This window comes from Sinohyriopsis cumingii, chromosome 19 (assembly GCF_028554795.1).
Source record: "Sinohyriopsis cumingii isolate HCF-2022 chromosome 19, ASM2855479v2, whole genome shotgun sequence".
Lineage (NCBI taxonomy): Eukaryota > Metazoa > Mollusca > Bivalvia > Unionida > Unionidae > Sinohyriopsis > Sinohyriopsis cumingii.
This window is the reverse complement of record NC_142979.1, coordinates 41078581-41101594: the sequence shown is the minus strand read 5'-3', so window position 1 is coordinate 41101594 and position 23014 is coordinate 41078581. Positions and strand designations below refer to the sequence as shown.

General features: G+C 36.4%; 1 protein-coding gene across 2 annotated transcripts in view; it reads left to right on the top strand.

Moving 5' to 3' along the window:
* LOC149775556 (uncharacterized) overlaps positions 1 to 23014 on the top strand; it is a 45740-nt gene that overhangs the window by 4528 nt on the left and 18198 nt on the right. The window contains exons 2-6 of one of the 2 annotated variants that reach the window (XM_089943783.1): positions 506 to 615; positions 6019 to 6558; positions 8924 to 9091; positions 16862 to 17110; positions 21562 to 21880. In XM_089943783.1, the coding sequence (XP_089799909.1) occupies positions 6085 to 6558; positions 8924 to 9091; positions 16862 to 17110; positions 21562 to 21880 (1210 nt within the window). In that variant the 5' untranslated portion in view covers positions 506 to 615; positions 6019 to 6084. Of the gene's footprint in view, positions 1 to 505; positions 616 to 1689; positions 2098 to 6018; positions 6559 to 8923; positions 9092 to 16861; positions 17111 to 21561; positions 21881 to 23014 lie in introns of those variants that run through there. The other variant, XM_089943784.1, reaches the window with a different exon arrangement.

Below are 23014 nucleotides of genomic sequence, written 5' to 3'. Positions count from 1 at the left end.
TGTTGGTACTGTATAATAATGTTGGTACTGTATAATACTGTTGGTACCATATAATATACTGTTGGTACCGTTTAATACTGTTGGTACTGTATAATACTGTTGGTACTGTATAATAATGTTGGTACTGTATAATACTGTTGGTACCGTGTAATACTGTTGGTACTGTATAATACTGTTGGTACTGTATAATACTGTTGGTACCATATAATACTGTTGGTACTGTATAATACTGTTGGTACTGTATAATGGTACTGTATAATACTGTTGGTACTGTATAATACAGTTGGTACCATATAATACTGTTGGTACTGTATAATACTGTTGGTACTGTATAATGGTACTGTATAATACTGTTGGTACTGTATAATACAGTTGGTACCATATAATACTGTTGGTATTGTATAATACTGTTGGTACTGTATAATACTGTTGGTACTGGTACTGTATAATACTGTTGGTACTGTATAATACTGTACAATAGTCATGAAAATGTAACTTGTTTCAGATATTTCAAGCAAGGCTGCAGCATGATCTGGCTAGGAAAAAGTTGCCAGGAGCTGTACAGTATGGAGGATCTTGAAGACTTTGTTCTTCGAGCATTGCTAATATGCACAGGTATGCAATCTGATCACAGGTGCAGATTATTGTTACATCATGGAGAATTATTCTCCATTGTTCTGGCAGTAAGGACAGTTGATTTGTTTGTGTAGATTTTATATGATCAAAATTACTTTGTTAAACTTAGACATAGAGGAGATCTTATATTGAAAAAATGTACTTATAATACCATGTACTATTTACTTTTAATAATGGTATCTAGTACTATTCCTTTTCAAATGTGCAGTAATTTTCAAAAAACATGCAAACTAATAATATAATTCAACAACAGTTTCCTTTGTCCTTACCTCTAAAAGCGAATTTTCTTCCTTATCAGCAATTAAAGGATTATTTTTTTATTAAAATTTTGTCAACTAAGATAATGTACTCATTGTCCTGCTTGCTGACTATATTATAAACAGACAAACAGTAGCAAATGACATGGGAGGACAACCCTACCCAGACTGAATGGCTGTCTTTACAAAAGTTACTGGGGCCCCGAGTGGCCGAGTGGTCTAAAGCGCTCTTCGTTACGGATCACTGCCATCTCACCTCTGTCTGCGGCGGTTCGAGTCTAAGATTCAGCCAATGTGGGCATGTGAGAAAGCTTGCCAGTAGCTTCTCGTGGGTCGGTGGTTCTTTCCGGGGTTTTCCGGGTTCTTCCTCCACCATTAATACTGGCCGCCATGTATAGCCTATCGTGCTGAAAAATGGCGTTAAACCCCACAACAACAACAACAACAAAAGTTACTTGGTCCAAAGTGAATCCATCTTTAGGATCCAATACACAAACGTTTCTTGTAACATTATTATTTTTGATAAGGTGGAATATAATAATAGTAAAAATAAAAATAATAATAATAATAATAATAATAATAATAATAATAATGAAGATTTGTAGCTCCTATTGAGTAATTAGTTTTAAAAATAGTAATTTACTGTAAATGTGATCAGCAGTAATTAGTTTTCTCATGTTAATTTAATGTAAAAATTGATTTGGAATGTACTAGAATACTTAAAGACTTTTCTAACTATTCTGATTTTAGCTGCACATTTGGATATCAGTCTGTTCATCTTTTATCCTTTTGTCCATTATCCTTTTATTTGCTGCATGATAACTTCTGTTGTGCATCACCTTCTTTCACTAGACTTACAAGGCAAGGTCTTTGTGATGAAAGAAAGAAGTCTATCAGTTGTGGAGTCAGAAGATCAAGGATAAAGATCACTGTGACTAAACAAGGATGGTTTCCACAGAATGACATCAAACACGAACTTTGCACATAAGTTAGGTTGCAATCTGCTTACTTCTGGCACAGTGACAAGTGTGAGGTGAAGTTGTTTACGTTTGCAGCATGCACAGTGGAGAGAAGATGCGAGTTTCATGTTCTGAATTTTCTTTACATGTTGTAGTTGTGGCAAACATGCAAGATATAAGGACAAAGCTGTTGATCAAAAGTGGCTGCTCCCTTGTGTGAAAGGATCAACCTGAACTAGGTGAAAGTAACTAACTTTATCAGTTATTCAAATAGGGAAAATGAATTTGGCAAAGTTGGCAATACCATTTTCTCAAAGTTCAATGAATACAAAAGCTATAAAAAGTATTTTAAAAAATTACCAGCTCCATTTTTTTACAATTTACTTCTGAAGTCCAGAAAGTGAAAATGACCAAGTGAATATCTGCATTATTTTGATGGGTGCAAATCTGAAGAAAGGCCAAGCTGTATACTCTTTAACTCAAATTACATCCATCAATTGTACATTAAAATACAAGGAATTAAAAGCTCCTTAATAATATATAAAATATTCAAGGTCTTTAAATAGCCAAGAAAACCAGTGAGGAAAAGCAGAGAAATTCTTTTTCTTGAAAAATTAAACCATATGCAGAGTGTGAAACTAGAGTGCACCCTTAAGGAAAAAATATCAGTGTTGGAGTCCGAGGACCAGAGGTCAAGGTCACTGACTTTAATAAGTGATGGTTTCTGCACAAAATTTTTAGTTCATGACCATGACCATTACCTAAGTTTGTGGATTACTTAAATGTGGGTAAGAAAGAAATATTTTGATTTTGGGAATAATATTTTTAAAGTTCAGTATTAATGAATGAAAGAAAAGATGTTTATTTTGCATAATAACTTTAAATCTAGACCTTTTTGATTTGGGGGTCAAAGGCCAAAGTCATTGTGGCTCAGGATTTTCCTTGACCAAACATGGAGGATGGCTTGCACTTGTGTTAGTAAAGAACATGTAGATTCTGTAGTCGGGGGCCCCGAGTGGCCGAGTGGTCTAAAGCGCTTTCCGTTACGGATCACTGCCATCTCACCTCTGTCTGCGTAGGTTCGAGTCTCGGATTCAGCCAATGTGGGTATGAGAGAAAGCTAGCCAGTAGCTTCTCGAGGGTCGGTGGTTCTTTCTGGTGTTTTCCCGGGTTCTTCCTCCACCATTAATACTGGCCGCCATGTATAGCCTATCGTGTGCTGAAAAATGGCGTTACAACAACCACAATAGATTCTGTAGTCAGAAGGTCAGAGGTCATGTTCTTGGTTAGTTTAATAAGAAAAAATTTGTTTCTGCACAGTAAATTTGGTTCATTACCTTGACCAGAAATCCATGCTCTCCTAGTGCTTACATGGAGGATTATTAAACACTGGGTTGTTTTATTATATGTAAGGCAGAGTGTATCATGTTATTATGATATTTGTTTATTCATCTGTTTTCTGTTTTGTTTCTTGATAATAACTAGACTTTTCTTGCAAGAACCATTATGAAACTTTGTAATGGCTTGCATGTATGATAAGGAAGAAGCCTATAAATTTTGGGGTCAGACAGTCGAAGATCAACTTCAGGCCATTAACAGGTATACATTTTTCAACTTTTCAGAAAACAGAAACCAAATCAGCATGATTGGCATGGCAAAGCTGATCTTAATCTTCCCCATCAGCATCACGTCAACCAACTCTGTACATGGCATAAAATAGCTCAGATTCATGATTTTCAACTCAATCAGTAATATATCCTGAACAAAATTTGAGAGATTTTTTTGGTACATGTCAGTGACAGTTGGTTCCCAAGTATAACTTTAATGCAATGGAATGTGGACAATCAAAGAACGCAGTTTGCATAATCATGAAAAGTGCTTGAATATTAGAAGTTGCCATGAAAAGTGCTAAAATTTGAGGTTGACTTTATACTGGAAAAGTTCTTGAAAGTTAGTTGTTGCCATGAAAAGTGCTCAAATTTGAGGTTGACTCTATACTGGAAAAGTTCTTGAAAATTAGTTGTTGCCATGAAAAGTGCTCAAATTTGAGGTTGACTCTATATGGGAAAAGTGCCTAAAAGTGCTCAGTAGTCTCTAAATAGTGCTAGAATTTAGAAATAAATTCATTTAGTTGGATAATATTGAATTTCTGATATGGCTGACTTGCTTATTCACTTCTCATTGTGTCACTTGTGTGCTTGTTAGTACTCAGCCTCATTGGAATCCTAACCATGTCATGATGCTTATATTTGTAGGCGCTGTGTTGGCTGTCTGTCAAGGTCTGTATAAAAGGCATTGGTCAAGAACTTTGTGGTATGGGAAGTTTATTTTCAGGCATGATTTCCACAAGTGCTATATAAGTGTAAGGGGTCCAGTTGATAATAAAGAGATACAAGTACATGTTGAGTTTATCAAAAGGAAATAATTTACATTGGATCAATGGATGTAAGTGCTCTGAGGTTCATTGATGAGTGAAAAACACAAAATAAATAAAATATTGATAATACAAATGAATTTATAATATTGTTCGCTTAAACATGAGAGACTCTGGTGGGAGTAAAAAAATCTCCAGCAATTAAGACTGCAAACTTCCAAACTGATGTAGATGAAATGGCTTCTTCCCCATATCCCATTTGCCCCAAATGTCCCAGCTACAGTGTATTCACTTAGGCCTGGTTCTGCAAAAATATTTCAGAAATCTAAGAAGAGATCTTAATTCCAAAAAATTTGGACTTTACACATCATAATCAACATTCTTCCTAACTTTTGACACACTGTTAATAACAGTACTTGAAAATTAAATTTGGCTCCTTGAAAAGTTCTTGAATTTCATGTCGAGATATCTGTGTGAACCGTTCATCCAGGACATTCCTGATGTTCCACAAAACCAATAACTATGAAAGTATTTGGTAAACATATGCAAACAGCTTGGAGAAAATGGGCAGTCACTCGTGCACAATGTAGTCCAAAACTTAACACATTAACCCCTGGAGGTTTTTGTCATTTTCGCCTGAAAATCGAGTAGGAAAAACATTTTGAAAGCTATTTCTGAATAGATCCAAAAACATCAAATCCCCGGTGATCTTTCAATAACATACTGTCTAGTTGTGTTAGAAACATCGTTTTTGATTGGCTATTTGACTCTCACATTAGCAGAAGGGTAAAAGTTGGATTTCTTTTTTATTTTTTTTTTATTTTTTTTTTTTGCTGGATGGAGCCATTATTTTTGTATCGAGACCACTCTTTATTCCAAATGCACATCTTATCCTACTTTTTGCAAAGGCTCATCTGTCTTTGCAGTTCATACTGGCTTGCCTTAGATCTGAGACCAAAAAGTCTAAAATCTGGACACAAAATTGGATTCTGACCACAGGCAAATTTTGGGTAGAAAAAAGTCGGGTCAAGAAAATGAGGTTTTTTGATTGGTATTTTGTAGCGCAACTAGATATTCCAGATTGTTTGGTATCATTGTAGAGCTATGTCTGTCTACCTTTCTATAATACCACCACTTTAGCGTATCATGCATGACCATGATGCTACAGAGCTCGGCAGTAGGCTACTACCTCCTGCCCCATTAAGTCGTCGCTAGGGGTTAATGTGTTAATAGCAAACCCAGCTGATGCAAATCTGTTTCTGTTCTAGAGTTGTCAGCTTGTGCATACAGTATGAAATTTTACATTCTTGAAACCACTATAAATAATGAGGCAGAAAATTGGGATAAAAGTAAGTACTTCTCTTCAATCACACATTTGCCCCACAACCAGTCATGTGAAAACGTTTATTGCTATCTCAAAATAAAATGGCTTTTTGCCCATGAAAACTTTGCACTGTGAGCTGTGTTCAAGACCCCATGCAAGACCATTGAAACATATTGGTCAGTTATCTCTGGAGTCAACCTTGCCCTACAAATGGCATTCAAGTTGACAAAACTATTTTATAACATATATTGAACAAAACGGAGGATTGCAGAGATAGGGGTTTTTAATTCATTTGGTACAGGAGTCGTTGATATATTTGAATCAAATTCATGAGTTCAATTCATGTTTGTGAGAATTTTTGTTTGGAATTATTCACTTACTGAATTCATTTATTCATAAAAGTTTTATAGACTTGTTATTTTTATGAATTTCATTCTAAATATCTGTATCTACTCTTTATTTTGGCAGGATATTAGAAACATCCAACAACCTTAATTATTTAAAGTTTTTCCAATAAAAGTACAGCAGACAAAAATGGCTTCAGTCCAACAGGGAGATACATTAGAGGAACGCCTGAAAGACCTAGGCTATAAGAACTGGCTGAAAGCAGGAATGTGTTTGATTCGTGTAAAGGAAGGACTTGAAACTTTTGTGGATGCAGAGAGTAAGATGCTGCATCAAGACATCTTGACCAATTGTATGCCATGTGGACAGTGCACTCAAGATGGAGTCAAACGTAAAAATAAACAAAAACTGTGTCCTTCTTGTGACTCCTTTAAAGATGAGATTAAGGATCGGCACAGATATTCAAGTCCTAACTGGGACAACACAGATGTAAAGAAATGGCCACAAGACCACTGGTCAGTGTCCAAGTGTTTTATGAATCCAGGACAGTCTGGAAACCATTCAACATCAGATACAGACATTAGTGGACTTCTTAATTTTATTATAAATTACAAGAAGTTGCAGGATACAAAGTATGGTGATATTCAAAATAACGCAGTTACAGTGAGTTATTCTCTTTCTCTTTCCTAATCCTCATCATCCATCAATCCATCCATGTTGCTATATTGCTTTATAAGATGGGGACCGCATTATCTATCATTTTCAGATTCATGTGTCGTTGAACAAATTTTGATGGATGTTGTGGGCTGTCCATGGGGTCTTGATAGAACGGCTATATTTGGATGGACCTTATGGGCTATGTCTATGGGATCTTGATAGAAATGCTATATTTGGATGGACCTTGTGGGCTATGTCTATGGGGTCTTGATAGAAGGGATGGACCTTGTGGACTATGTCTATGGGGTCTTGATAGAAAGGATGGACCTTGTGGGCTATGTCTATGGGGTCTTGATAGAAAGGATGGACCTTGTGGGCTATGTGTATGGGGTCTTGATAGAAATGCTATATTTGGATGGACCTTGTGGGCTATGTCTATGGGGTCTTGATAGAAAGGATGGACCTTGTGGACTATGTCTATGGGGTCTTGATAGAAAGGATGGACCTTGTGGGCTATGTATGTAGGGTCTTGATAGAAATGTTATATTTGGATGGACCTTGTGGGCTATGTGTCTTTGGAGTCTTGATAGAAAGGTCCGACCCAATGTATCACCCAGAGGTGTAAAATTGAGGGTAAATAAAACCCCTGGGGGTCAAATAAAAAATGGGGGGGTCAAAAATGTGCTTACAAATTTTCATCTTACTCGTACTTTTTCAGCTTGAAGCAGGTTACTGTAACCTGCACAACATATTCTCTTTCTAAACATACAGTGGTTTAATTTCTACTTAATCACGCCAAGAAATGGGCCAGTTTTGGTCAAAAATCTCGTCCAAAGTGACTGCTTGTGGGACTACCATGTGGTCAGCTGAGTATATAAAAGAGATGGAAGGATTTAAAAGCAGCTTTTCTGACTGTGTTGTATGATTAATCGTATGAGATTGTTTTCTATTTTAGGATGAAACTAAACTCATTTCCATTTTCTAGGTCAGTTTAAGATGGCTTTGAAATGTGTCATACATTTCTAGCCACATTTATGTGTAAATTTTACAGTCTATATATTAAAATATATGGCTATAAAATGTTTACTAAAGAAACTTTTACAAGTATTATGACACTGGTAGATATAAAATCCTGTAAAAAAATACTTTGGGGGCCCCGAGTGGCCGAGTGGTCTAAAGTGCTCACCGTTACGGATCACTGCCATCTCACCTCTGTCTGCGTTGGTTCGAGTCTCGGATTCGGCTAATGTGGTTATGTGAGAAAGCTTGCCAGTAGCTTCTCGTGGGTCGGTGGTTCTTTTCGGGTTTTTCCCGGGTTCTTCCTCCACCATTAATACTGGCCGCCATGTATAGCCTATCTTGTGCTGAAAAATGGCGTTAAACCCTATTAAAAAAAAACAAAAAAACTTTGTATCTTGTTTTAATATGGGCAGACCAGGCATTCTCTACTTTCCAGTATAGTCTTTTATGATCTAAAACATCAAAGAAAGATGTTTCTAAATTTGTAATAAGGATGTAGCAGGACCATAATCTATAAATTAACTTTCTTACACTATTACAATAAGATCAAATGAGTGCAAAAAAATAGATTTCAGGCAAGTCTATTAGAGATTAACAAAAATCAAGAGCTTTACAAGTATAGTAAATTTACGTCATGCACTACATCGACAATTATTAATGATGTATGAAAATGCAAGTTGATTTGCTTACACAGTCACCGAATGAGTGCCTTTGGGTTTTAAATAAAATTATTTTTCTGCCTTGACACTAAACCTGTAAGCTTGCTGAATCAGTGGCTTAACGCCTACATATTTTGACTCTGAGACTTTCATTGATTTGCTTCATGAATTACAACTTAATGAACACAGCCACCAGCAAGCTGAAAAGCCCAATTAAAAGATTTACACCCTCTACATGAATTCAGCTGCTGGAGATAACACTGCATGTCTGCAGCACACTTTGTACTTTTTAGGTAGTATGGTGGGGCTACAATTAGGTGTATGGCAGTTTTCAGTTGACGTGAAGTTATAGTGGGACCACTACGGGTGTGGCGATAAAACGGTGTGTATGAAGTGCACTTTGTACTCATTAAGAATATGTGGTGGGGTTAGGAATATTTGTATGGTGATCTGTGACTTAACATAAAGTTGTAACAGGACCAATACAGGTGGGGGGAGAACACTGCATGTATGCAGCACACTTTGTAACCATTAAAGACATGCAGCTGAACATGAAATTTTAGCAGGACCGATTCAACTTTATGGCCTGTGGAGAACACTCCATCCATTATGGTCTTTTTGAAAGTTAAATATATGATGAAAGGGTTCGTGTTTACTATCAGACACTTTATACCTTTCAACTTGAACTACAGGTTCGTGAAATCAGAAACCATCTCATACATAGTGGACATGTACAACTTTCGGAAGCTGATTTGAAGTCTTACACAGGTGACATGCTAAAGCTCTTGACGGATGAGAAACCTGATGGACAGCTTAAAGGAAACCAAGAAGCAAAGAGGGCATGTTTACAGATTCAGGAGGTTTGTATTCACAATTGGCATTCATCTAGAATAAGATCATATGAAATCATCAATAAATTTTGCATCCAAATTGCATTACATATTTTATATCATGCTTTTTTGGCTGGTTATATTATGATAACACACACACACATTCCCCCTCCTAATCTGTAGAAATTCACCAAACTTTGCAGATATTTTGCACAAGTAATATCCATCAATGGCGGGCATATAGTATTTGGACCCCTCCATCTGGGCCCTGAGAGGGAGTCGATTATCCAGTATACAAACATTGAACTTACAATGAATCTTTATTTTTCTTGATCAAACATTATACACGCAGTAAGATCAATGGACAGTAGGTCATCACACAGTTTTGATGCTGAGCTTTGATGTTATTTGAGCAGTTGTTTTAAAATAAATATTACCACTGAATAAAATGTTTATTGCTGTCACGAAATTCAAACACTATTATTATATTAGTGATATTCGCGAGTTCAAACCCCAGCATGGTCATACCAAAGACTTCTAAAAATGGTACTTGCAGCTTCATCGCTTGGTTCTCAGCATTAAGAGGTTAGTGCCAGGACTGGTTGGCCTGGTGACTTAATTATGTGACTGGCTCCAATATGATGCTACATGTGTGTTGCAATATGCCCCAGTGCTAGACATCACTATAAACTGGCATACCTCCAAAAATAAAAAAATAGACATTGAGAAAACTGCTGGGGAGTAGGGAACTGGGCTGTTTAATGACTGAATCATCATTTTATAATCATGTTGATAATAATTGTTAATAGCGCACTTTTTCTAATGAAGTTGTTCGTTATTCTGTCAATAACATTTATTTTCAAAATGTCCAACATGTGAACGATCGTTCCAACTAGTCTCAACAACCATCACTTGTACGCAAAAACATCTGTGTAATATGTCACTGCTTTTTATTTTGTTGATTGGTCTGGTTCCTGGAGTGGTCGGGAGACAAAGGAGCAGGGAACTAGACCAACTGTTGATACACCAACAAGATTCTTTTTTGTGTGAAAAACTAGTGACATTTATTTCATGTGACAATTGTCAATGTTGAAACTCAATTTTTGTATTTTTCAGTTGGTACAATATTGATGTCATGATTTCATTAGCAGTAATAGTGAAACTTCTTATCATCTTTGAGGATATCTTTAAGTACCAGTTCAGGAATTCTCTGAAACTTGCTTGTCCACAATGGTCCATATCTGTGAAACCAAGCTTATTTTTAATACAAAGTATTCATTTCGCTCGGATGCTTTGTTATCTTCGATCACAGTAATGAATGAGTCTGTTAATTTAAGGTAGTTTATATTGCATACACAATAACATATATAACAGTGTTCGATTGATCAACTGAAGTGAGTTCACCCGACATATGACCGGGACCACTAGATTTTAAGTATGTAGGATTTGCGTACCTCTTAACTTTTCTTTTATTCCACCTCCTTTATTTAATTCAAAAGACATAATTAGCATCATAATACAAAGGAGGCCAGCTTTTAATTCACTGGAACAATTAACACAAATACTTCCACAAGTCATTTAACAAAATGCGGTTGGCACTTAATTAGGTTCTTAGAGAAACATTTGCAGACATAGCTGTTATGGTAGATTTACACATTTTATGTTTAAATACACATTGCATTTAATTTATGATGATTACACTTAAGTGGAACTGAAAGATGGAATTAAAACATAAATTTCACTTAATGCAAAATATTTAATTGGCATTTCAATATTAATGTAGTGCCTACACTAGGCATGACATTTTCATTGATCCAAATTTCCTTGATTATCTTTAATTACAATTTACTAAGAATGTCGTTTGGAAAGAATATGTTGTATTTCTAATATGCAGATTACAGATAGACATATAATTATCATATATCTGTGTGCTATTTGCACTGATGGCAAGAAAACAAAAATACTTTGAAACAGGCTACCTGTTGGTTGTCAGTGACTTTTACTCAACATTTTTTCCATTTAATGGTGACTCCATTTAACTCATTATAGCCACATGGTGCTTTATTTTGCGTGGCATGAATGCTCTGAAAAAATCTTATTTCACCGCTCCCTCGATAACTCGCGCCAGGATAACTCGCGATCTCGCTTATAACGTAGTGTACGTCTTGGCTCCCGATTTTTTCCAGAGAAAATGTATTTAAAATATCTTTGAAATATGCTGAACATGAAAAAATTACGATAAGAATTGATAAATTAAACCTTGATACATTGCTCGTTTTATCATCGAAAATGGTGATTAATGTCCATAAAAATATAATCCATATTTTGAAATTTGGAAGTTCTAAAGAAGAATTAATTTCAGAGATCTCCAAAACGCTTAATTACGCGTATTTGGATGCCAATTTTTGATTTGGGACGCAGAAAATCACTGAGGCGGGAGTCCTCCATACGCATGTAATAGGTGCGCGGGAAAATTCAAAGATTTGCTGGTCCTGTTTCAGCCACCTGCTTTGTGGGAAAATGTGTTGATCAGTTAACTGTGCTGATATTTACAATGACAGAATTCAGTGACTGAAAGACTCTTTGATGTACTGTTGCCATTTTATAAGAGTACATTAAAAAAAAAAAAGAACATGATGCAACAGCTAGGTGGCTAGTTCAAAGGCTTTGACTAGCGGCTGAGTGAGAAAATGTACTGATATTTAGTGATTGAATTCAGAGGCAGAAAGACTCAGTTTTAAAATCCTAGCGAGACCTCTGTTTAAAGATATCATATATTATGTAAGTTTTTATGATAAATAGTTGTCAGTATACTGTAAATAAACAGTCTGGTAAAATAGCGATCAATGAAAACTTCTGGTAAATGCTAACAGGTGGCAACAGAGAATGAAATAAACACCAATTAAACGTATTCCTGTGTGAAAGTCACGTTCTAATCCTTTAATTCCGTTTCAGTGTAAACATTATAATCACAATATATTCTGTTCATTGAAAACATGAAAAGAGTCAATCGACCATCACATTGAAACCCGTGAGTACTTCTGTGAGAACCTAATTACATGTACATGCCAGCTTTGTTTTGATCAACAACTTGGGGAAGTGTTTGTTGCATTAAAAAAAAATCGATTACAAGAGACCTCGGGTGCTGGATTAAGGGTCTTGGAGCTGCCTTTGACATAAAGCAAAACAGTAACAGAGACAACGACGATGATAGTGACTTCGAATGTTTCAGTGAAACTGATGTCATTAATGCCGAGGCTGTTTGGGAGAAATTCGTACAAATTCATGGTCCTGAGGTGGGCGTTTCTCTTGATGATATGGAGGAGTGGATTTGTGCTGACAGTGATTGCTCCGCAGCCGAATACATGTCAGATGAAACTATAATTATTTCTGTAGCGAACAAATTTGCAGCAGAAGACGATTCTAACTGGAGTAACACAAGTGTTGAAAGTGATGCAGACGCAGATGTTGCACCCCCACCCCTCTGCACAGGAAGCAGTCAAATATTTTGATATTGCCATAAGGTGGCTGGAGACCCAAAATGTTGACTACGTAAAGCTCGTGCAGTTGAGAAATCTGAGGGATTTTGCTCGGCGGCAGAGAAACCAAGGAGTAACACACCAAAAATAACTGATTTTTTCAAAAAGTGAATTGATATTTGTCAAGCGTGGCACAAACGGCAAGTATTAAGTTGTTCTAATTTACGTTGTTTTAAATTTGTAGACCAATTAAATATGTTAGTACTGATTAACCCTTGTTTTTTTTGTTTTCCATTTTACTTCTATCACATTCAAATCTATTTATCTATCTATCGTTCGATCGACACTGTTTCTCAAAAAGAGTCGATCTTTTGTATATAAAAAAACGTCTAATTTGGATTAAACAATAAAACTAGAATGTATCCTATTCAACATAAACATTAGTGACGTAGTACACAATGTGTGAAGTGGTACACATGTTAGCTCCAATAATCCGATATATTTCATAACTTTAAAAAGTATTGTCATCATCACTATCAGTAGCCAGTAATTGGCAAACTAAATCGTAATGAACCATGCCAGGAATCAGACATTTTGGGTTTTCTAGGTAGCTCATATTTTAAACACGCTTTTGTAAAACTTCCTTCATGGAAGGTTCAAATTATACCATAATAATGTGTGTTCCTGGGCACCCTGTGCCAATTAAATTTGGTTTAACAACCATAAATGTATTGCTTGAAGAACCCAGATGTGTAAACATTTGCCTACCCGAAAAACAGATAAGTCACTTTTATGTAATTTGCAAGTGTCTGTCATGTCATGTGAATCAGTTATGTTACTTGTAAGTAATTTACAAGTATGTGACCTGTCATGTGAATCACTTATGTTACTTGTGTAAAATTTGAAAGTATGTGACCTGTCTTTATGGTATCACGGTACCAATTGTTTTTCCATATACCTCAATGCTAATGTTTTGTGAAATAAATATACTTTCTGTCCTACTTTGGCATGCATGTCACACGCTGTCATATAGAACAATGCTAGATTGTCAATTTGACAATGACATAACCAGGTACTCCATTGCATTTAAGAGAGATAACTCTACTGGAACTAGACAGGGGTAAGAGTTATCTAGTCACAACAAGCACATTTTCAGTCATGTGTACCATATTTTAAAAAAATCATAAAAAATACAAAATATGATCTAGATAGAAATTAACACAAACTCACATGTTGCCAAGAGGCTCAACTTTTTTTTAAGCCAAACAGAAAGTACAAGTCTTACATAATGCACCAATCACAGCTAGTTTTGTTCTTTAATTCTGAATACAATGTTCCATACACCTTAAGCTCCGCCCACCTGGACTTGCGCAATTGGTACCGTTATACCTATAGTAAACCTTAATTTTTCCAATAATCTGTGAAATAGTTTGGGACTGTATAAGTAACAAATATACTTAGTCTCACTTGTGAAAAACAATTTGATGAGGTACTAACCTATGTCTTATATGAATGTGTATAGAAATGTCATTGAGCTGTTTGAACTATTGTTTTCATACTTTTGCTTCACCATCAAAATCATCTTTTGAAATAAAATGAATTCTTTCAACTATGAGTTGTATCTTATTCATATCAGCAATTATTGAACTTCACATAGGTGATATGGGATAAATCACATTATATCATATTATGTAATAACTAGGTCAAAGGTCAATGTACCAAATAGTATGCACCTGTCCTACTTCAAAATGTACAATTCACCTAAAAGAAAGGAATTTATATTTGTTTGGTAGGTGCAGAACTTAACATCAGAGACAGGTGGACATGACCCAATCTTATTATAAAGTATAAGCTTTGACCACTTTACACTATCTACAGATACAAGAGGTCACTAACCACCAGTCCTCACACAAAGGTCCACCTACCCATCCTCTTTGTAACACAAATAGTAAGCTTTCCTCCTTTGTAATGTGAATAAAATTGTTTCAATAAGCCAGTCAGTCACCAAATATAGTAAATCGCAGCTTCTAAGTGGTTATGTTTGGATTGGGAGGTGAAATTAGGGGAATAAAGTACAGAAAAATGCCAAATATAAACACTAAGTATAGCACATCAAATGGAGTTAAAAACAGGAGGAAAGTGTTTATCTAAAAGGGAGAGGTAGCTTATGATAAAGGAATTAAAGGTGGCAAAATCAGCAATGCGAAAAATGAGAAGTGAAAGTTTGATGACCTTACCTTGGACAAATATATGGGGCAGGGCCCAACAGGTCCAAGGACAGCCCAAAGGCAACTGTGCTATAACATCCCTTACAGGACCCAAATTTCAAGTGAAGTTGTGTTCATTTCCATCTAATATAAAAGGGTGAATAATTTAGATAATATAGATACATAGAAAGTATATTTCTTCTACATAAGAATTTAATAATAATTGGCATAAGATAGAGAGAAACTTATCTCAGAGCCAAGCAGAACATACCTTATCAGTTTTTAAACTTGTAAACTTTACTGTGAGAAATTACCAAATTGCTTCTACTTACATTTGCATCAAGATTGAGGGCTAATATAATACTTCACAAATCTTCTCTTTATTTTCATAATCAGTCACTGAAAATGTGAGATTTTATTTCCTTGAAATGTTATGACTGGTGTAAGGGAGATAACTGAATGATATACATAAGGTGTGGTAACCTTGAATACATTATCCATGTAATATAGATGAGTTCATCAACAACCTGTATTAACTTCATTGCAATTAAATTATCTCAAAATACATTACTGACAAAGTGAGAACCTAACATTTAGACTCCTATGTTTAGTGGAGACCTCAAGAGTCATGTAATTTTAATTTCTAAGATGACGCAGCTCTTTCATATCACATAGTTCATATTTTCTACAATGCCGGCATGTAGAGTGCAGCCTTCCATAACCATGCAGATATCATCTCATGCCAATTTGGATTCTTGCGATGGGATGCAAAGTTTCAAGAACAGTGTGGATTTGAATGGAATGAATACGCACTGTGTGACTAAAATGGTTATCATTCTGTAATGTTGGACCAAACATGGAAATTCCACAGGAGCAGCTTGACAGAAAGAAATAGGATTAACTGAAAGTCAATAGTAGATTATAATTGGGCTTATACAAGTGCCAATGGGAAATGCTGACTTAAGGAAACTGTTCTTGTTTGTTGGTATTCACTGCTACTTCAACAAAAGGGAATGCAAGAGAACTGAACTAACTACATGAACAATTTCAAAGCAGGAGAGTGTAAAAAAAAAGGGACAATTAGAGCAGGACAATTCAAATCAAAATGGGAAGGAATACCAAATCCTTAATAAATTACCTAAAAATTACTCATGCCAGAACATCCCACATGGTACAAGTGATCTATCTACAAGTGTACTTAGAATGTTCTCTATCCTGGTTTATGGCATGCCTTACAAGAACAAGATAGTTGTTTTTGTACACATGATTTTTCATCTTTTGCAGGTACAATAGCCAATATTTGGCCAAAATCAACTATATTATGTTTACATAACTTATTTTGTTGCATGCATTCCAATCTAGGAGGTAACAGCACATACATAAAGGCATCAGGTAACACAAGTCTATATCTATCATAGCTATAGTTATCAAAAGTCCCCATCCAAAGCCATCTTGTGCTATTTTCTAAAGATTTCATACATTTTATTCTTAAAGAACTTTCAATATTTGACCAAAAGTGTTCAGCATACATTTGTTTTCCTACATCAAACTAGTATAGTTCATAAATGCCGCCCACATGTATGCGTTTCTATGGAAACACTGTGAGGCTATTCTTTCCTTTAGGTATCACGGTACCAATTGTTTTTCCATATACCTCAATGCTAATGTTTTGTGAAATAAATATACTTTCTGTCCTACTTTGGCATGCATGTCACACGCTGTCATATAGAACAATGCTAGATTGTCAATTTGACAATGACATAACCAGGTACTCCATTGCATTTAAGAGAGATAACTCTACTGGAACTAGACAGGGGTAAGAGTTATCTAGTCACAACAAGCACATTTTCAGTCATGTGTACCATATTTTAAAAAAATCATAAAAAATACAAAATATGATCTAGATAGAAATTAACACAAACTCACATGTTGCCAAGAGGCTCAACTTTTTTTTAAGCCAAACAGAAAGTACAAGTCTTACATAATGCACCAATCACAGCTAGTTTTGTTCTTTAATTCTGAATACAATGTTCCATACACCTTAAGCTCCGCCCACCTGGACTTGCGCAATTGGTACCGTTATACCTTATGTGAATCACTTAATTTTTTTGTAGGTTGTGGAAGCAAAGTTCCTCATACACCTCGAGGATGAATACAAAGTTCGGCTGATTGCTTTAGAAGGTCAAATGGACCTCATAGAAAGTGCGATACAAGAAACAAATGGGAAACTTAAAAAATCTGAGCAAGATTTTGATGAGTTTAAGAAAGGCGCCAACATCCAGGGTCAAGAGATTGAGAAAACAACAGAGGAAGTCAGAGGTCTGAGGGAGAAATATGAGCAGTTCCAGTCAGTGCTTGACAAGGTAAAATTTGCAGAGAAAGATTAGGAAACCTGTAATTAAAGCATTGAGTGTTAAAGATGAAGTCTATTTTATTGGGTTGCATTTTGGATAGAATTACACTGTAATTAAAGCATTCCAATTTAATGATGAAATCTATTTTATTGGGGTGCATTTTGGATAGAATTACACTGTAATTAAAGCATTCCAATTTAATGATGAAATCTATTTTATTGGGGTGCATTTCATGTTTATGTTTGATTAAATTATACAGCTCAGAATAAGAAAAAGTAAAAATTTTGCATTCTAGTCCTCATAAGATTTTAATGATAAAGTCACAAAACATTATATCAGATTTGAAATGAATGCTAAATAGTCAATTAACCAGTATTAATTTTTGTGTTCTTAAACTATTCGTTGGTTTGATATGTTACTGTCGCATATCTTTCATGCTTGAATGACTAAGGATATGCAGTGGCTTAGTGGTTAGCATACCTGACTGACAATCAGAAGGATCTGGGTTTGAATCCTGGCCAAACCTGTCCATATTTGCTGCTCATGGTGTGTATCTGAGCAAGACAGTTTATTCCAATGGCATGGACACAATATAACATTTCATGTGTTATTGTGCTATTAAACACCAACCAGTCTGTATAAGATTTTGTGTGTTAGTTTGTTATAATATTTTGTGTGTTAGTTTGTTATACTATTTTGTGAGTTGCTGTGCTGTTAAACACTAACCAGTCTGTATAATATTTTCTGTGTTACTGTGCTATTAAACACCTGTCATGAGAATCTGTTGCATCTTATTGTACTGTTAAACACCTGTCAGTATTATCTTTTTTCTGTGTTATTGTGCTTTTAAACACCAATTGGTATATTTTTTGTTATTGTACTATTAAACACCAGTCAGAAGAATCTTTTGTATTATTGTGTTGTTAAATTAAACACCGACCAGTCACCATAATATTTTTCATGTTATTGTTCTGTTGAGTGTCTGTCAATATGTGATGTGCTGTGAAACACCATTAAGTCCATATAATCTATATATAGTAATCGATGTGTATATACATCCATCATTCCAGCTTTCATAAACTTCTATTAGCACAACTAATGCTCCAGTTTTAAATGGATTGCAATGAAATCTGGTAAATGTTATGTCCTGGATGGATTGCCATAAAATCTGGTAAATGTTATGGCCTGGATGTATTGCCATGAAATCTGGTAAATGTTATGGCCTGGATGGATTTCCATAAAATCTGGTAAATGTTATGGCCTGGATGGATTGCCATAAAGTCTGGTAAATGTTGTGGCCTGGATGGATTGCCATGAAATCTAGTAAATGTTATGGCCTGGATGGATTGCCATGAAATCTGGTAAATGTTATGGCCTGGATGGATTGTCATGAAATCTGGTAAATGTCATGGCCTGGATGGATTGCCATGAAATCTGGTAAATGTTATGGCCTGGATGTATTGCCATGAAATCTGGTAAATGTTATGGCCTGGATGGATTGCCATAAAATCTGGTAAATGTTATGGCCTGGATGTATTGCCATGAAATCTGGTAAATGTTATGGCCTGGATGGATTGCCATGAAATCTGGTAAATGTCATGGTCTGGATGGATTGCCATAAAATCTGGTAAATGTTATGGCCTGGATGTATTGCGATGAAATCTGGTAAATGTCATGGCCTGGATGGATTTCCATGAAATCTGGTAAATGTCATGGCCTGGATGGATTTCCATGAAATCTGGTAAATGTTATGGCCTGGATGGATTGCCATGAAATCTGGTAAACGTCATGGCCTGGATGGATTGCCATAAAATCTGGTAAATGTTATGGCCAGGATGGATTGCCATAAAATCTGGTAAATGTTATGGCCTGGATGTATTGCGATGAAATCTGGTAAATGTTATGGCCTGGATGGATTTCCATGAAATCTGGTAAATGTTATGGCCTGGATGGATTGCCATGAAATCTGGTAAATTGTTATGGCCATGATCTAAGATGTGCATTGTACCTTAATGATGTATATGACAAAATTATATGAACCAAAGTCACAGATTGGCTGTGAAACTTGGAAATGTTATCTTTACAGTCTGAAGATGTGTATATGGACAAATTACTTCTGTGGTTGTTATGGAAGTTGTTGGCCATTTCAACTTGGACCCTGGTGTAGTGAATGACAGGATCTTGTGAACATGATTTTTCTAATAGTTGTTCCACTTTTTTGACTTATAACTGAATGCAGTGTATGAGAGAATTTTGTGAATGCAGTTACTCTTCCATTTTGTATATGCCCTCTATAAGGCAAAATGTATCCTGTTGTGATGTTTTCCATCTATCTGTTACTAATTTCATTTCCACGTAATAACTCCAGGTGTCAGGCATCTACAGTTAACAAACATGGATGATTTCCACTGGGATAAGTTGTTGTTGTTGTAGGGTTTAACACCATTTTTCAGCACATGATAGGCTATACATGGCGGCCAGTATTAATGGTGGAGGAAGAACCCAGGAAAACACCGGAAAGAACCACCGACCCACAGGAAGCTACTGGCAAGCTTTCTCACATACCCACATTGGCCTTGAGATAAGTAAAAACCATTTCAATATTGTGGACAAAAAGGTCAAAAGTCAAGATCATTATGACTGAAAGAAGAAAACTGGTTTCTGCAGAAATACTTGGGTACTCCACCATCTGTAGTTACCAAACTTTGTGGATGGGATCTGTCTGGGCAAAACAAAAAGAACTCTTATCAGTTTCAGTGTGAAAAGGACAATGGTTAATGTCAGTGATTAAAAGAAGAAAAATGCTTTCAGTTACATAATAACATTACTACCACATCACATATGCAAATGAACTCTGTGAATGCTTCCACTAGGGGCAAAATGAAACACCTTTGCCATGTATCAATACAATTCATGATACATAGCCTATAGTATGATACAAATAACTTGCTGGTCTTTTTATCTGTAAAAAGTCTCTTGCCATTGTATGAGGTAGATGGCTGATGCATGGGGTGGATGGCTTTTGCTTGAAGTGGATGGCTGATGCATAGGGTGGAAGACTGATGAATGGGGAAGGTGGCTGATGCATGGGGTGGATAGCTTTTGCTTGGAGTGAATGGCATTTGCATAGGAATGATGGCTTTTGTTTGAGGTGGATGGCTGATGCATACAGTAGATGGCTGATGGATGGGGTGGATGGCTGATGCATTGGGTATAGATGGCTAAAGATTGGGGTGAATGGCTGATCGTAGGGTTGATGACTGATGCATAGGGTGGATGGCTGATGCATAGGGTGGATGGCTTTTGTTTGGGGTGGATGGCTGATGCATAGAGTGGATGGCTGATGGATGGAGTTGATGGCTGATGCATATGGTGGATGGCTGATGCGTTGGGTAGATGGCTGAAGATTGGGGTGGATGGCTGATGCATAGAGTGGATGGCTGATGCATGGGGTGGATGGCTTTTGCTTGGAGTGGATGGTTGATGCATGGGGTGGATGGCTTTTGCTTGGAGTGGATGGCTGATGCATAGGAAGGATGGCTTCTGTTTGGGGTGGATGGCTGATGCATAGAGTGGATGGCTGATGGATGGGGTGGATGGCTGATGCATGGGAAGGATGGCTTTTGTTTGGGGTGGATGGCTGATGGATGGGGTGGATGCTGATGTGTTGGGTAGATGGCTGAAGATTGGGGTGGATGGCTTTTGCTTGGGGTTGATGGCTGATGCATGGGGTGGATGGCTGATCATAGGATTGATGGCTCATGCATGGGGTGAATGGCTTTTGCTTGGGGTAGATAACTGATGCATGGGGTCAATGGCTTTTGCTTGGGGTGGATGGCTGATGCATAGGGTGGATGGCTGATGCTTGGAGTAGATGACTGATGCATGGGGTAGATAACTGATGATTGGGGTGAATGACTTTTACTTTGGATGCATGGCTGATGCATGGGGTAGATGGCTGATGCTTGGGGTGGATGGTTTTTGCTTGGGTTGGATGGCTGATGCATGGGGTGGATGGTAGATACTTGGGGTCGATAACTAATGCAATAAGGTGTGTGAATGATGATTGGGGTAATGGCTGAAGCATGGGGTAAGAAGGAAGCCTTTTATTTAGGGAGTCAAAGGCTACAAAAATTACAGTCGCTGTCACTGAGAAAGTGGTTTCTGTACAAACAATTCAGTTATGTACATAGTGGATAATACACATGAGGCAGGCATGTAATGTGATGTTCACTGCACCCTTGTTAGTGGATTGGTGTGAAACTTAGAATGTATTATGCTTACCATCACAAGATATTCATGCTTGCCAATGATTTTACTTCATTATTTTTAGAAGAGATATAGACCTGCTTTCACTTCAGACTGTCTTGATCATGGCGTAGGTCTGACGTGTGTGTGTGTCAGTGATGTGTTTATGTGAACATTTTGCTTAACATTCCTCTACTTTGTTTCTTCTTTAGCTTCAGGAAGATCAAAATGCTGTTCAGACACTAAAAGCAGGTGTTCAGTTCCAGGAAACTTGGATCAGAAATCTTGAGGATACATTAGAAAGCAGATTCGGTTCCATGACATGTGAGTACATGCAGACGAAAGAAAAACTTGATGAGCTGCAGAACCGACTTTCTGAAGTAAAATTCCATGTGGAGCAGCATGATTCCCAGATACAGGACCATGATTCCCAGATACAAGACCATGATTCCCAGATACGAGACCACGCTTTCCAGATTCGAGACCTTCAGAGCCGGGTCAGTGTCCAAAGAAATACAGAATGTGACAAAGGTTAGTTTGATCAGTTATGTAATATAAATTGGAAGGTCATAGTCTTTCTGTTAAAAATTGCGTTTTATGATGAAGTGATACATAAAATGTAGTTTTTCATTATAAAGCATTATGTCTTTGACTTTTTTATAATCATTTCTCCACATGAATCATGGAAATTGTCACATAAAAGGCCACTTGATTTGTCACAGGAAGGTGCAAAATGATCGTATAGGTTTGTTACTTTTAATGAATGCACAGGACAGTTAGAGTCTGCAAAATTGCCAGCAGACAAAAATTTACATCTGAATGCAGAAATAAGCAACAATAGAAACCAAAATCTGTACAAATAAACTCAGAATCATTAAAATGTGCTGTTTTATGATGTTACACTGAAGGCTGATGGACCATTTTATGTTGCTGCTACAATATCCCCCCCCCCAGTCCCTGCAATGTTCGCTGTATCAGTCCACACAAAAAGCATGTTTAAAAAAATCTTCATTTTGCTATGAAAACATTGTATTTACAATTTACATTTGTAAAAAGTTGCCCATTGTAACAATTTGGAACTTATTTTTAGCAATGTAGTAATACAGCCATGGAACAGATTGATACAGAATGGAGAAACAAATCCACAGAAGTGTTTTATTAGATATATTTTGGTTATTACATTTGGATGGGAAATTCGTAAAATGATGCTGATCTACCATCTGATATATGTGCCATTCGTAAACAATAGAAAAGGCTTTTTATTAACTCCTTAAAAACCACTGTGCAGAATTTGATCAAATTTGAAGAAGCATTTGAAAATAAATTTGACTAAGTCAGTTTTTCATTAAGACCTTTCAAGTTTTTGCAAATGAGGTTTATCTTCCATTCAGTCACCATTATAAAAATATGAACAAAAATTATATAGCTTTTTAAGATCCACTGAGTAGAATGAAACCAATTTTAGTAGAAAGCATTCCATATAAAGGCTTAGAAATAATCATGATCTGACACTAAATACAGTTTTCTTCCTCCACCAGTTATACTGGCCGCCATGTATAGCCTATTTGTGCTGAAAAATGGCATTAAACCACAACAACAACAACAACAAATACAGTTGACCGTGTTATATCCGAATTTGTGTTATAACAGAGTGCGCTATAGCGG